The 16,118-nt window shown below is 46.7% G+C and overlaps 1 protein-coding gene across 3 annotated transcripts in view; it reads left to right on the top strand.

The window, feature by feature from the left end:
* SLCO2B1 (solute carrier organic anion transporter family member 2B1) overlaps window positions 1-16,118 on the top strand; it is a 360,204-nt gene that overhangs the window by 241,368 nt on the left and 102,718 nt on the right. For all 3 annotated transcript variants that reach the window (XM_029602065.1, XM_029602067.1, XM_029602066.1), the window contains one exon: window positions 10,311-10,475. In XM_029602065.1, the coding sequence (XP_029457925.1) occupies window positions 10,311-10,475 (165 nt within the window). The remainder of the gene's footprint in view (window positions 1-10,310; window positions 10,476-16,118) is intronic.

Genomic DNA, 16,118 nt, shown 5'->3' on the forward strand with positions numbered 1-16,118 from the left:
AAATAATTCAGTAATCAGAGGTAAAGGATAGAGGTCCTTTTTTGTTATGGCATTAAGGCCACGATAGTCTATGCAAGGCCGCAAGGAACTGTCCTTTTTAGAGACAAAGAAGTAGCCAGCTCCTGCAGGAGATGTAGATGGCCTGATAAAGCCCCGATCTACGTTTTCTTTAATATATTGAGTCATAGCTGCTGTCTCTGGAAGCAATAGGGGGTAAACCCTGCCACATGGTGGGGAGGTGCCAGGCATCAAGTTGATGGCACAATCGTAGGGTCAATGAGGAGGTAATTCCTTGGCCTTGGATTTCAAGAATAAGTCAGCATAGTCCACATACGCTGGTGGCAAACCTAGGAGGGGTGTGGCCACTAGCAGTGCTGAAGGTGGTTGAACTCGATCTAAACAGGAGTCTTGGCACTGCGGGTCCCACTTAGAAAGTTGTAAAGATTCCCAGTCAAATTGGGGTGAATGGCGTTAGAACCAGGGAAGCTCCAGGATGATAGAGTGGATAGCCTTTTCAGCGACCAAAAAGGTGATATTCTCTGTATGAAGAATTCCGGTGCGAAGTTGGAAGGGAGCTGTGTTGGTTGTAATACACCCTGGGAGGGGGTCTCCATGAATAGAAGAAATAGTCAGAGGATTTTCCCAGGCCACTGTAGGTAAAGCCAAAGAGTGAACAAGTGTCCTGGTAATAAAATTTCCCCCAGCACCGGAGTCAACAAGGGCTAGTGTGGAGTACTCTTGTCTGGCCGATTTTAGGGTGACAGGCAGGATGAGTTGGGGAGCAGGAGTGGTAAGACCCAGGAGTAACCCCCCGCCAGCTCCTAGGTTTTTCCATTTCCTGGTTTCTGTGGGCACTGCGCTAATTGATGTCCTGCACCACTGTAGTAGAAGCAAAGGCCCAAGGTATGGCAGCGAATCCTTTCTTCCGCTGTGAGCTGGGTTCATCCCAACTGCATAGGTTTTTCAGTTCATATCGTGCTGAAAGTATTAGAGGAGGCTGATGCTGGTTCCACTCGAGGACAAGAAAAGGCAGGAGCCAATAACACTGGTCGACGTGGCTTTATCTCCCGAGACCACTGCTGTAGACGGTCAATCCGACTAGCCAGATCGATCAGTTCGTCCAATGAGTAGGGTAGCTCCCAAGCGGCTAATTCATCTTTTATTCGGGAAGCTAGTTCCTCAAAATTATGCACCGAAGGCTATCCTCCCTCCAATTTAGTTCGGTGGTTAAAGTCCTGAACTCGATGGCGTAATCCATGAGTGGGTGTGCCCCCTGGCGAAGATGTAACAGATCAGAACCTGCCACAGTGAGTCATCCAGGCTTATCAAATATCTGCTTGAAGGTTTAAATAAAGTCCTGTAAATTTTGTAGTATAGGATCTCCACATTCCCAAAGAGGAGAAGCCCACACTAGGGCCTTCCCATCCAGGAGAGAAAGGATGAAGGTGGTTTTGATGGAATCGGTGGGAAACTGCCCCGGCTGGAGGGCAAAGTGCATAAAACACTGGTTCAGGAATCCGCAACATTGGGCTGGATCTCCAGTGTATCATGGTGGTACTAACAGAAAGATCATAGGGGCGGCAGCGGGTACCGGAGTTGCTGCGGCATCCAGCCGTGCACTGAGGCATTCCAGGGAATTCGCCAAACATTCCAAGCTCTGTTGCTGCTACTGGATTCTTTGAACCAGACCAGGAATGGCTTGTAGACCTGAGAGATCTGCCGGGTCCATGGCCTCAGCAATCTGTTAATCTCGTGGACCCTTAGGCTGAGATGAGATTGATGCAACCTTCAAAGAAGAACCCTGAACGTCCTCACCATCAACAGGCAGCGCTGATTGAAAGCAGCACGTGAGATGATCCGAGGTCTGGGCAGCCGGCAAGCAAGAGAGATGATGAACAGTCCAAGTCAGGGCAGATGGCAAACAGCAAGACGAGAGAGGATCCGAGGTCTGGGCAGGCAGCAGGCAAGAGAGAGACGATACCCAATCCAAGTCAGGTCAGGCAGCAAAAGCAAGACGAGAGACAATCTGAAGTCTGGGCAGGCAGGAGGCAAGAGAGAGATAATATCCAATCCAAGTCAGGTCAGGCAGCAAACAGCAAGACGAGATGAACGGCGAACCAGGTCAAACCAAAAGACAAGCAGGAGCTTGCTTCAGGATAGGGCACAAGGAACCTGTTGCTGAGGCATCTGGTGAGAGGCAGCTCTGTGATGTCAATCAGAGGCACTGCCAAGTTTTCCCGCCGCTGGCCCTTTAAAGATCTGACTGCCATGTGCACGCGCCTAGGCAGTCAGTCACCTGGCATCCCCGGTGTGGCAGCGTTCTAGGGGGTCGGCTGCATCGTCGGGGAAGCAGTGTAGGCTGCACAGCACGGTGGGGATGGTCAGCCACTGGATGTGAACACAGCTGGCCAGGTGTAACAGCATGTGAATGGCACTAAGCCATGCCCCTCACATTAGGCGGAGAACTTTTTCCATTTCAACCTCTAAGACTTCCTGGTGGAAAGCTTTCAGAAAGCCACCAGCACCTGGGAGATGCTTTTTGAGAGGTGCAGGGGCTGAAGGACTAGGCATTCAATATCCACGTGGTCAAGACCAACACCCTCAGGTTCAGATGGCGCAACACGCCCTGGTTCTGAGTGATCAGATTGGATGCAGTCCCCAGTCTGATGGGATTCCTGATTAATAGATCCCAAAAAAGAGGGAACCAGACCAGCAGGAGCCAGTAGGGCACCACGAGTATCATGGTCCCCCTGTCCTGTTGAAGCTTTAGAAGAGTCTTCAGAAGGAGCGGAAGAGGAGGACCATCCCGTGTGAACAGGGAGCAAAAATCGCTCACCTTGCACTTGTATGAGGAGGCGAAAAGGCCTATATCTTGGGTTCCCTACCAGAAAATTGGGGCCACCATCATCGGATTCAGGAACCACTCGTGCAGTTGAAAAAAGCAGCTTAGGTGGTCTGCCAGCACGTTCATAGCCCTGGGCAGGTATGTCACCCACAGTGACATCCACTACGACAGGGCCCAAGCCTAGAGCTGCACCACCTCCTGACAGAGGAGGAACAACCCCGTGCCTCCCTGTTTGTTGATATACCACATCACAATTTGGTTGTCCATCTGAATCAGGACTTCCTTGTGTGACAACCAATCCCGGAATGCCCAGAGAGTCTAACGAATCGCCCAAAGCTCTAGGAAGTTTATCTGGAAGAGAGCTTCCTGAGCAGTCCAGTGACCTTGTTTGCGGAGGCCGTTCACATGGGCTCCCCAGCCCTGAGGGGAGGCATCGGTAGTAAGGATTTTTTGGGGCAGGGTGGCTTGGAAGGGGTTCCCCTGCTCCAAATTGGAGAGACTCTTCCACCAGGACAGAGAGATCCTCAGAGGTGGTGTGATGGAGCTACGAGCCTCGAGGTCCTGGGATACCTGCTGCCATTGGGACTGTAACGTCCATTGCGCTCTGTGCATGCAAAGATGGACCAGCGGAGTGACATGGACCGAGGCTGCCATGTGGCCCAATAAGTGAAGCAGAAGTCAGGCACTTACAGTCCGATTATTGTGCACAAAAGACACCAACAAAGCTAGGGTAAGGGCCCGGTCGTGTGGCAAGAACACTCTCGCCAGCACCGTGTCCAGCCTGGCTCCTATGAAGTCCAGTCTGGGAGACGGGCAGAGGTGAGACTTAGATTATTTGATAACTAACTCCAAGGATTGCAGCGTCTGCATGGTCAGGATTAAAGCATTCAGCGCCCCTATGCATGAGTCACTCTTGATCAACCAGTCGTCCAGGTATGAGAAGACGTGCACTGCACGACACCTTAGGTACACAACCACCAGCGTTAGGCATTTGGTTCAAATGCTAGGGGCAGAGGCCAACCCAAAAGGCAGCACCCTGTACTGGTAGTGAGCCTTCCCCCCCATGAAGCAGAAGTATTTTCTGTGGCTGTGAATGTTAGCTATGTGAGTGTAAGTTTCCTAGAGATCAAGGGAGTAGAGCCAGTCTCCTCTTTTGAGGAGGAGGATCAAAGTGCCCAGAGAAACCATCTTGAACTTTTCTTTTAAGAGAAATTTGTTCATCATCCTGAGGTTGAGAGTGGGGCGCAAGCCTCCGTTTCTCTTCGGTATTAGGAAGGATCTCAAATAGAACCCTTAGCCCTGCTGAGGGCGAGGAACAGGCTCTACCGCTCCTACTATGAGAAGGGAGGAGAGTTCTGTCTGAAGCATGACCTGCTGGGTGGATGACCCCACAATAGACTTGGGGGAGAGTTCTCTGGAAGCCATCTGAAATTGAGCCGTAGCCCTTGTGGACTATGGTAAGATCCCATTGGTCTGAAGTGATGGTCACCCAGAGGTGGGCAAAGCCGATAAGCCTGCCTCCTGCTGGGAGATATGGTGCCAAAGGTACATTTTGCTGGCTCGTGCTCCAACACCACCAGTCAAAAACCCGTAACCGGGAGAATCTAAGATGGCCGCCGCATGAGAAGGGTGTGAAATTGCTCTCTCCTGATTTTCTTAGAAATTCCTTAAAACAGAAATGCTGCACTCGAAAAGAAAAGCAAGGCTTAGAGAAGTTCTTACTTCGTCATCACCGGTATTGGAACATGGACAGCAGCAGATTGAAACCTTTTTCGCCACTGAGGGAGAAAGAGGAATGCCTGTTGAGGAGGCCGCAGCAACTGCTGACGACGGGCAGATGCCTGTGTTGCTGGCCGATAAGATCACACTTAGTCCTGGCGCACCTGAGACTCCCCCATCTCCGGTCCCACCAGAAACTGCTACCAAAGGGGTAAATCTTCAAGGACTTTATTCTTTGTATGGGGTGCCCGGTGGAGAGGGCAGAGGTGCCGACTTGAAGAACTTTGGAGTGAGTCACTTGCCCGGGAGCAGCGAGCTGGGGGAAATGGATGCGATCGAGGAGGTGGTGAGAGGGGAACTTGGCAGGAAGGGAGATGAAGGCACAGAAACCCTTGTTGGAAATGCTTGTTCCAATGGAAAAACCTCCCGTTATAACCATGGACTCTTTGTGGTATGCCATGAAAAGCCTTGAAAATGTAGTTTTGAACCTGACTAAAATATCACTTGATTCAAATAAAAGGTTTTTGAATATCGAGAAGGAAATGAGTCTACAGGTGACTAGAGCTCAGCAGATTGAATCACAAGTGGAGAAAATTGAGAATATTCAAACAGAGATACTAAGAGTGGAAGATGTAAATATGAAAAAGCTTGAAAACATAGAAAATCAATTAAAGTTTTTGAATTTACATATTCTAAACTTCCCCTACATTAAAGAAATTTCCACATATGAACTTTTTAAAACTTATATGATTAAAGTTTTAAAAATACCAGCGGAAGGATTACCTGTAATATCTAGACTCTATTATCTCGCAGTGAAAGGAAACGCAGATAAGGAGAAGGAGCATCAACTAAATCTGACTGAAATCTTGGAAATGTCGACTGATTTTGAAGTACATAAAAGAATGACTTTGTTCCTGTCCTGCACTTATGCAGCGGATAGAGAACTGATTATGAAGAGATTCATGCAGAATCGATCTGAATTATATTATGGGAAAAAAATCTGGATATATCCAGACATATCATGTATAACAAGAAAAAAGTTCTTATCGTTATAATCAGATGTGATGGCAAGAGGGGCTATTTTTAGCCTTAGATATCCCTCTAAATGCATTATAAGATATCAAAATGCTAAGTATATTTTTCTTGAACCGAACCAGCTACAAGGTTTTCTAGTTCCATCAAACCCATAATGTTCTGCCATATTATGGTGCCAGTTAAAGATTCTCTCTATCTCAGGCGGCGATACCTTTTCCTATGATGACATTATCTTTTTTGTTTTTATCCACTTGTAAAAGATTCCCCTAAGAATTTCTTAGAAAAGCAGTTATGAATCTATGTTAGTTAAATCTGAGTGAACTTTAGAATTGTTTAAGTAAAATAAATATCTGCGCACTGTAAATGTTCATTATGTATGAATATTGGAAAAATGTAATAAATAGTAAATTGCAAAAAAAAAAACAAAACCCCATAGCCGGGGGCTTGCTAGAGCTCTGGCTGGAGCCTAGGTGTCCATTACTGACTGGAGCGGTCCCTGGAGCATAATATTTCCACTGCCTGTAATAGGACTTCCTGGAGCTTGGCCTGGAAGATTTCCTGGCAGAGGAAGGAGCATCTAAATCACTAGAGGACAGCTGTTGGAGGGTTTCATGGTTGTCCTTCAACTGAGCTACTGCATCTCTGACCTTGTCCCTTGTCAGCTCTGCATGGCAGGTCAGCCAGCTTCTTCTGCACCTCTGGACAGCGGTCAGGGGCCTGGAGCCAGGCCATTCTACGGGCACCGATGACCATGACAGTTACTCGTGCCCTCTCTCAAACAAATCGTAGGTGGATCTCACCTCATGTTTGCCAGATTCCAGACCCTGCAGGACAATGGCAGAGAGCAACTCTGGTTCCTGTTGTGGCAAGCTCTCTGGGAGGTCCTGGACCCATTTCCACAGGTTCCGGTTGTATTGGGTCATATACTGGTAGGCGGCGATTTGGGCGATGATCATAGCGCCCTGAAAGACCTTCCTACCCAGAGCATCTAGCTCCCTAAGCTTTCACCTTGGAGGGGCCAAGGCATGGGTGCGGGAGTGCTTGGCTTTCTTAAGGACGGACTCCACGACTACCGACTGGTGAGGGAGATGCCGCCTCTCGAATCTCAAGGTCTGCTGAATCAAATAGGTGGCGTCCACCTTCCTACTGAGAGAAGATATGGAGATCGGGTGTTGCCACATCCAAAGGAAAAGATCATTAAAGATGTCATGGATGAGAACTGCCACGATTTCCTTAGGAGCGTCGACAAATTGGAGCACTTCCAGCATCTTATGTCACGCATCCTGTTAGGATGGGGGACCCTTGGGCTGGCTGAGACGGTAGGTGTTGTACTTTGGGAAACCACAGTGGGCGTCGCAGCCGGGAGGCGACGCTGAGGAGGAGTTCCATAGAAGGCTTCACCCCTGGAAGTTCGAGGTCTCCCCAGGAGGAGCCCGTAGGGACCCAGGCCTCTGGGACTTAGGTGTGACCCTATGCGACCAAGGGTCAAGGGAGCGGTGGTGCCCCAGAGGTCAGGAGAGTCTTCACCCTTGGAAGCCCGCGGCTCCCCCGGGAGGAGCCCGTGAGAGTCCGAGCCGCTGGGACTTAGGAGAATCCTCTGGGCAAGCAAGGAGAGGATACCTGAGGACGACGAGGAAGCTGGAGTTGGAGTCAATGGACAAAGCAGGATCAAAAGACAGAAGTCAGAAGTCCAAAGCCAAAACCAGGGACGGAAGCTAAAGCCAGAGTCAATGGACGAAGCAGGATCAGAAGCCAGGAGTCAGAAGATAAGATCCAAGATCCAAAGCAGCAACTAGTGACTCAATACAGAGTGAACCTCGTTACAAGGCGAGGTAGGAGTGTGGCTGCAGGGTTTAAATACCCTGCAGCATCTGACGTCAGCTTGAGGGCGGTGCCTAAGTTTCCCGCGCTGGTCCCTTTAAATTTGGAGCTCTGGCGGGGCCAGCCGCGGCAGAACACCGGCGTCTCCCTCAAGGAGGGAGCACCGCGTCGGTGGCCAGAACAGGCCTGAAGAAGGCACCAGCAGCCAGGGCAGAAGTAAGTGAAAGTCCCGGGGCACAGCCTGGGACCGCAACACATCCTCCTCCATGAGGAGTTGGAAGGGAATAGCCTCAGCCATGGCCTTGACAAACCTCGCAAAGGAGAGATCCTCTGGGGGGGGAAGCTTAGCGAGGGGGTTGTCTGAGAATTGGGATGAAGACTCTAAGGAATCATCTCCCCACAGGTCATAAGGGCCTTCTTCTTCACTAAGGCCATCGCGGGGCTTGTGCAAGCGAGGAAGAACCCTAACCCTGGGCAACAAAGGCTTCAAAGGCACCAAGGGCATCATGGGAATCGACGCCCCCCCCCCCCAAGCAATGGGGGAACTGGGGGCTGTGGGAGACCAGAAGGCCCAAGCAAAGGCTTGGGGAACTGAGCTGCAAAAGAAAGAGGTCAACAAGCTGGCATAAAATGATCCAAAGGAAGACCACAGCAGGAATCAATGCACCTTTCTAGAAAAAAGAGGGGGGGTCCATATTCAAATTCCACTTAACCAGATATGTTGGTCTTATCTGGCCAAGTGGCAGCCACTGAATATCCGGCTATACTACTTAGCTGGATAAGTAGTCATTGGGTGGACAATAGGCATGACTGGTCAGCTTTACCTGTCTGGTTATCTTACTGGGTGATGCATTAAGCCATGGTAGTGCTCTAATGCACATTAAACGGTGCATATATCGTGATAGAACTCTATCATGGCAATATCATGCAATATATGCAATAAATTTGCATGACCCTGCTCAGGTTCCCTTCCTTAGTACAGTGGCCTGCTTTGCAAGTGATTTGCATGCATGAATAATGCAAATGCATGCAAAGGAGATCATTAATAGGCAATTCAAGTGAGAAAGTGGTCAGCCTGATAAAATAACAATACCCCTTGAGGAATTGATAAATGTAACATGGGTCATGAGGCTCCCATGTTATTTATAAAGGGCTATGCAAATAATTTTAAAAAGCCACAACACAAAAGAAAAGTTGAGCGGGGGTCAGGGCTGACTCCCAACTCCACCCAGGGCCAACAATTGAGGCATCTTCGACACCTCAAAGTAAAAAAAAAATGTTCTAGTTCATGCATGGCGATGGGCCCCCCCCCCCCCCCCCACCCTGCAACACAGTGTTCCAAAAAATCCAGTTTTCCCTCACCCCACTAGTGATGAAACATCGTTGGGGGTATAGTGCCTCTTCTCCCTCCCTCCCCAAAGGAAACACCAAAAATCGTTGGAGTTCAGTGGGGGAACCCCCTCTCCCCCCAAATGTATCTAAAAAAGTCATTGGGGTTCAGGGAGCCTGCATTGGGGCCTGGGACACAGCCTAGCACCCAGTCCAGTTAACACCTTTTTATAAAATGACGCCGACCTGATCTTGCTCCTAACATATGATTGGGCAAGGTCCAGGGATTAGACCTAGGCTATGCGGGACCTTTTTTCCAGTTCGCAGGGGCTGTCACTGCATGTGAACCGGAAATTTTTTATTACTTTGAGTTGTCGAAGACACCTCGAGTGGCAGCCCCGGGTTGAGATAGAGGTCAGCCCTGATCCACACATACCATTTTCTTTTTGTGGGCATCTTATAGATATAGAAGGTGCCAACAGACAGATGGGTGGATATCAGGTTTTTCAGTTGAGATTGTACTTGTTCTAGAAATGTGTGAAGACTTTTCAATTATTTAGTGTATTCTTTATAGGTACCTCGCCAGTATGGATTATTTAAGAGATGTCTATATCCCTCTTCTATGTATTTTTGTGTGTCCATAATTACCACAAAGCCTCCATTGTTGGTTTGATGATATTGTTTTGGATGCTTTGTAGGTTCTTTATAGCTATTTCTTTCTAAAGGAGACAGGATTTTCTTCTGTTTGCTGGAACATCTATATTACCAGTAAGGCCAATATTCCATGAAAGATGAGTGCCTATGTTAGGAATCTATTTTGGCACACTTAAATTTGGACCTTAAATTTGGCTGAAAATAGGTGCTTAAACTGAGATTTCTAAATTAAGCCTACTATTTATATGCCTACATTTGGGTACTTAAGTTAGCCACTTAGTACTGTAAATCAGCTCTGAGCGCTTAACCTTCTTTCCTCAACATTTATTTATTTTTAATTTTTATATACCGGAATTCCTGTATGCAATACAAATCAATCCGGTTTACAAGTAACAAAAAGGTTGCCCTGGTCTGGGAGGTTAGACCAGGGTTTTTTACATAGAACATTGAACAATAACAATCAACCAATGAACATTATTACAAGGAACAGTGAAATATCAATAATATTTAACAAATAATAAATAACCTTGTTCGTGTTTTGAATAGTATGTGTGTGTTCCCCTTTTTACAATGGACTTTTTACAATGGACTTTTTACAATGGACATGACCACACCCCTGGCCCTGCACTTATTAGGCATCTAGTACAAATAGGTACCTAAATTTCGGAACTCATCAGGGACAAAATTTTCATTTAAGAAGATCTAGATGTCTGACTTTTACATTAGGTACCTAGATCTTTTCAGTATCAGCCTAAGTGTATATATATATATATATATACACTGTCATTGAATGGTTGAGTAAATGATCCAAATAAAAAGCCCATTAATACAATTCTTAGGATTACTGTCATTTATGTTATTAAAATAATTTTATATTTTTAATCATTGATTTTCCTCTTTGTTTCAGTCTTCCCTCGGGTTTTATTGAGAAATATACGAAACCCAGTCTGTGCTCTTCTGGTTTTGGGCCAACTCAACCTGACAGCCATGGTAGTTGGGTTAGCCACATTCATGGCCAAGTTCTTGGAGCAGCAATTTTCGACCACAGCATCCTTCGCAAACCTGATAATAGGTAGGTTCTGTTGGAATCTGACCAATGACTCTGCCCTAGCTTTCAGTTTTTGATGCAATGGGGATCAGGCACATAGGTCATGATGCTCCGCTATGAGTAAGTTGGTAGGTATGATAAGGTTGGTTCGCTGAGCTTTTGCTTTTGTAAATCAGGTGGTCTGCTATCTAACTGTGATGATGACAAATACATGTATTATGTGTTATGCATGTCAAGACATGTTATCTCAGCAATAGATCAGACCTCCTTTAGTACTTCTTGCATTTTGTGGTTTTCAGTGCTGTATGTAATCATTTATACTCTGCAGTCTGATTTTTCTTGGCTAGCAGAATAGGAACATATTACTGCTTCACTGTGATAAGAATAGACAGTGATTTTTATTGCTGATGTCCATGATGGTTCATAGTCTCCATGTTGAAAGATAGCCATTGAATCTTAAGATTGTTCTGGCTCTTATGAATGCATAAATTCAGGGAACAGTAACCTTCTGGATGATAAAACTTCTCAATAAAATAAGGAACTGTTCATTTAATTTAATTTCTGATTTATATTGTGCCTTTCATGACTTGTAACCACTTCAAAGTGGATTAACTTCAAGTACTGGAGGCATTTCCTTTGTCTCCAAAGGGCTTGCAATCTAAGGGGTGAATTTTTAAAGGAGTTATGCTCCTAAAAGTAGCATATACACACATAAGTAGTTTGTACTCACATACGTGCTATTTTATAAACATAAAAAATATGCATATATTCTATGCAAAAAACGGGTGTTCAGGGGTAGAGCCAAGAGGAATGTACATAAATTGCTATTTTTACAAGAGATTTGTACAACTACATTGGGCAACTTATTTGCACAATTTTACATTTGCTAATTAACTATTTTTGGGTGAGAGATCTGGGTGAACTGATAGGAGTTCAGGTGAAGAACTAGAAGGGTCTCAATGACCTGAAGGACTGGATGAACTGGTAGAAATATTGGTAAACTGGTGATTTCAATGACATGCACAAGTTTTAAAATATACCTACCTCTGCCCATAAAATATATACGTGTATAATTATAAAATAGGTAACATAGTAATGATGGCAGAAAAAGACCAGATGGTCCATCCAGTCTGCCCAGCAAGTTTCCTATGGTAGTATCTTCTGTTCCGTGCAGATTACCCCCAAACCTTATGTTAAGGGTGCAATATTTACAATCTAAACCAAGCAACCGTCAAACCTATTATAAATTTGCTTTTCCCAAGATGAACAGCCTTCATGATAATTTAGACAATGCTGCTTGAAAATGCTTTGCTTTTTGGACTTGGCCATAGAAGCAGTCCTGTGCTTTATCCCGACTGTCTGCATATCAGTACCCTGGGCCATAAAAGTCAGGGCCTATCATTGGCTGTCGTCTGAATCAAATTTCTCCTTTTTCCCCTTGCCATTGAAGCAGAGAGTGATGTTGCAGTTGTGTCACAAGCATCAGGCTAATTGGTTAAGGGTAGTAATCAGTAATCAGTACCCCTTCTGTTTAGGGTAGTAACTGCTGCTCTGTGCAGGTTATCCTCATGCACCCTTTTCTTCATGTCTAACCTCTAGTCTTTAGGGATCCACAGTGTTTATCTGATGCCCTTTTAAATTTGTTTACTGTTTTTGTCTTCATCACCTCTTCTGGAAGGACAGCCCAGGAATCCATCACTCTCACAATAAAGAAATATTTCCTGATGTTGGTTCTGAATCAACCCTCAGGAGTTTCATTTCATGACCTGTAGTTCTACAGATTCCTTTCCAATAGAAAAAGTTTGAAGTTTGTTTATCATTAAAACCTTTCCGGTATCTGAAAGTCTGAATCATATCTTCCGTGCACCTACTCTCTTCCAGGGTATACAGTGTGTATTCTTGTTACCCACTGGGATTTGTGGATCAATGGGATAGAAATTTTCCAAAAATTAAAAAAAAAAAAAAAAATTAGATCCTTTAGCCTCTCCTCATAAGTCTTCTGATACAGACCCCCACACCATTTTAGTCACCCTTCTCTGAACTGCCTCTATCTTATCCTTTCTGAAATACAGGCTCCAAAACTGAACACAGGTGAGGTCGCACCAAGGACCTTTACAAGGGCAAAATCACTTTCTTTTTCTTACTGGTTATTCCTTTCTCTATGCAGTCCAGCAATCTTATGGCTTTACCTATCACCTTGTCATTTTGCTTCGCCATCTTCAGATCACCAGACACTATCACCCCAAGGTCCCTCTCCCAGTCTGTGCACATCAGTCTTTCACCCCTCCTCACATAACTGCTCTTTTAGATTACTGTAGCCCAGATGTATGACTCTACTTCTTGGCATTTAATCCCAGATGCTAAATAATTGACCACTCTTCAAGCTTTCTTAAATTGCTTTTCATTCTCTCTACTCCTTCAGTCGTGTTCACTCTGTTGCAGATCTTAGTATCATCTGCAAATAGACAAACTTTACCTTCTATCCCTTCCATAATGTCGTTCACAAAGATATTGAACAAACCGGTCCTAAAACAGATTCCTGTGGCACTCCTCTTAATGTCATTTTCACTTCAGAATAGGTTCCATTTACTATTACATGTTGTCTCCTGTCAGTCAACCAGTTTGTTCATCACATCGAGCCCTCTTCCTTGATCCAGTTCTCTAGTCACTCAATCAAAAAAATCAATCAAATTTGTCTAACAGGTCCTTCCCCTGGTGAATCTGTGTTGCTACCGGATTGTAGATAGTTCACTATCCTTTCCTTCAGCAGAGTCTCCATTAATTTTCCCATCACCAAGGTGAACCTAACCGGCCTGTAGTTTCCAGCCTCCTCTCTGCTCCCACTCTTGTGAAGCGGGACCGTCACTGCTCTTCTCCAATCTTGTGGGACCACTCCCATTTCCAGGGACCATTGAGCAGATCTTTCAATGGACCCACCAGCACATTTCTGAGGTCCCTCAATATCCTCGGATGTACCTCAGATGACCCCATGGCCTTGTCCACTTTCAGTTTTCATAGCTCTTTTCATACATTCTCTTCTGTAAATAGGGTTGCATCTACCCCTCTGCCATGCATGGTTTTCTTAATCAGCACCGTGCTATCTCCAGGGTATTCTTTAGTGAACACAGAAATGAAGTATCTGTTTAATATACCACCTCAGGACATCCTCCTTTCTTTGATATATCTGAAAAATATTTTCTCACAGGACAAGCAGGATAGTAGTTCTCATATATGGGTGACATCACAGGATGGAGCCCTGTACAGAAAACTTTTCTGTCAAAGTTTCTACAAAGCTTTGACTGACACTGGAACACTGAGTGCACTGAGCTTGCTCAGCCTGCAATTATCCCTGTGAGCCACAGGTGTCTCCCTCAGTCTTCTTTTTTCCGCTCTGCAATAAGCATAGCGGTTAGGAGCTCCGTGAGAAATTTTAACATTTTTTCCGCACGGAAAGGCTTAAACTTTTACTTCACAAACACTTTTCCCTGCACGGGTCTCCCTCCGTGTACATTTATTCGTTGCTCGGTGAGTATGATACCCTGTTTTTTCGGTCGGTTCCTGTCATCTTTCTGGCCTGCCAACCGACTACGGCCTTCCCTTTCCCTATTTTTTCAGTTAGCTTCATATAGCCTGCGAGTGTCCCTCTGTGACACTCTGCTGGGTTATTCGCGCTAGTGGGACAGGGACTTCCATGGTTTCTGTTGCCGCCAGGGCCCCTGTGGATTCAGGTCCTTCGATTTCCTCGGTGCCCTTGCACAGTCGATGCCCCCATCGCTACCAACGGTACCCCCTTCAGACTGCCCTGGATTCTTAGATGCCATCATTACCCTTCCCCCTGCGGTACCCTGATGCCATCTTCCCTGCATCGTTTCTATTAGTGCTGTCCATGTTTTTTCATCCATGGCACTGATTTTTCCTTGGGTTCCATCAGTGCCATCATTGCCCAGATGGATGCCATCGATGCACACCTTTGTCTCGTTGCTGCCATCCATACTCGGGTTGATGCCACTGTCACCCGGGGAACTTCCATTGATGCCAGGGTCATTTCATCAATGCCATCCTTTATTTTATGGATGCCATCGGTGCCCAGGACCTTTCCATCGATGTCCAGGTCCTTTCCATCGATGGGCATCGATGCCAGGTCTATTCCATCAACGTACATCAATGCCAGGGGCCATTCCATCGATGGCCATCGATGCCAGGTGGTTTCCATCGATGGCCATTGATGCCAGGTGGTTTCCATCGATGGATATCGATGCCCAAATGGTTTCCATCAATGGCCATCGATGCCGGGTCAATTCTATTGATGGCCATCGATGCCGGGTCGATTCCATCGATGGAAGTCGATGCCCGGATCGATTCCATCGATGGGCATCCATGCCAGGTCGATTCCATCGATGGGCATCCATGCCAATTCCATGGGTGGCATCGGTGCCAAAGTGGATTCCATCGATGCCAATGTCAAATCCATTGATAGGGTCCATGCCAGCATCGATTCCATCGGTGTCCATGTCAGTGCCATCGACGCCCATGTCCGTGGCACAGATGCCATGCACGCCATTGCTGCCTGAGTCGATCCAATCGATACTGTCAACGTCCGTGGCCATACTGTCGCTGCCCGACCAATGCCGTTGGCGCCCGCCTCCATACATCGATGCCCTCGACACCCACGTCGTTTCCATCGGTGTCTTCGACGTTCCTATCGATGCAGTCATCAACTCCGTTGATGCCGGTATCTTTTTCCGATAACAACAATGTTTTTCGACTATTCGATGCCACATCGTTCCCATAGATACCTACACCAATGCCGTCAGTGCTCCGTCACTGTCATTATTGCTCTGGCCGAGTCATCGACGTTTTTTCATATATATTTTTGACGATACCCTCAAGGCCGCTTCGGCCGCCATCGACACCGTAAATACCGACATAGCATCGCCACGTAATGCCCTCACCTAAACACAGTGCTCCATGCTTTGGGTTCTTATTAAAGCCCCGTATTAGCCTACGACACTACATAGTGCCAGGGGCAGAGCAGGCATGCTGACAGTCCGTCATCAATCGCCATCCAAGACAGTGAGAGCTTCCATCTCTGTGCTGGGGAAAGACCGGGCCGAGCACCGTGGCATGCATCGTCGCCGACACCGTGATCATCCGCCGCCGACGCCATCCAGCACGTTGGTGCTATCCTTCTCGATGCTGGACAATGCTCGGGCTGAGCAACATCACCACTGCCATCAGCACTGTTCCACACAGTTTTGGCAGTCCTTGGTGCTCCAGAAACACTGGATTGAGGTCCGAAGAATTCTGCACTGGTGTCACAAGACATTGAGCCGCTGCGACGAGGGTTGGGATCATGAGCTCGTTAATCGGCTCCCCTGTTCCTGGCATGCCCCACCGTCATTGGTGCGGGATTGTGGCCCTCCGCTAATAATGGTGTAAGCGCCAGCCACGCCCAGCCTGTCTCCTCCATACCTGCACCACCATACCAGGCATCAAAGTTGAGAAGGATGTCTACGTCCACAGGCTACCTCTCGAGGACTCCTGAAATCGATGGAGCCAGCAATCTTCACCAGCTCGTCCTTCAGCGATCCACGTCGGATGGTACGTACCCTCTTCTGTGCCATTCCCATTGAGATGTGTTCTCTAATTTGGGCCACATGGTTCGAA

The sequence above is a fragment of the Rhinatrema bivittatum genome, chromosome 5 (assembly GCF_901001135.1).
Source record: "Rhinatrema bivittatum chromosome 5, aRhiBiv1.1, whole genome shotgun sequence".
NCBI lineage: Eukaryota > Metazoa > Chordata > Amphibia > Gymnophiona > Rhinatrematidae > Rhinatrema > Rhinatrema bivittatum.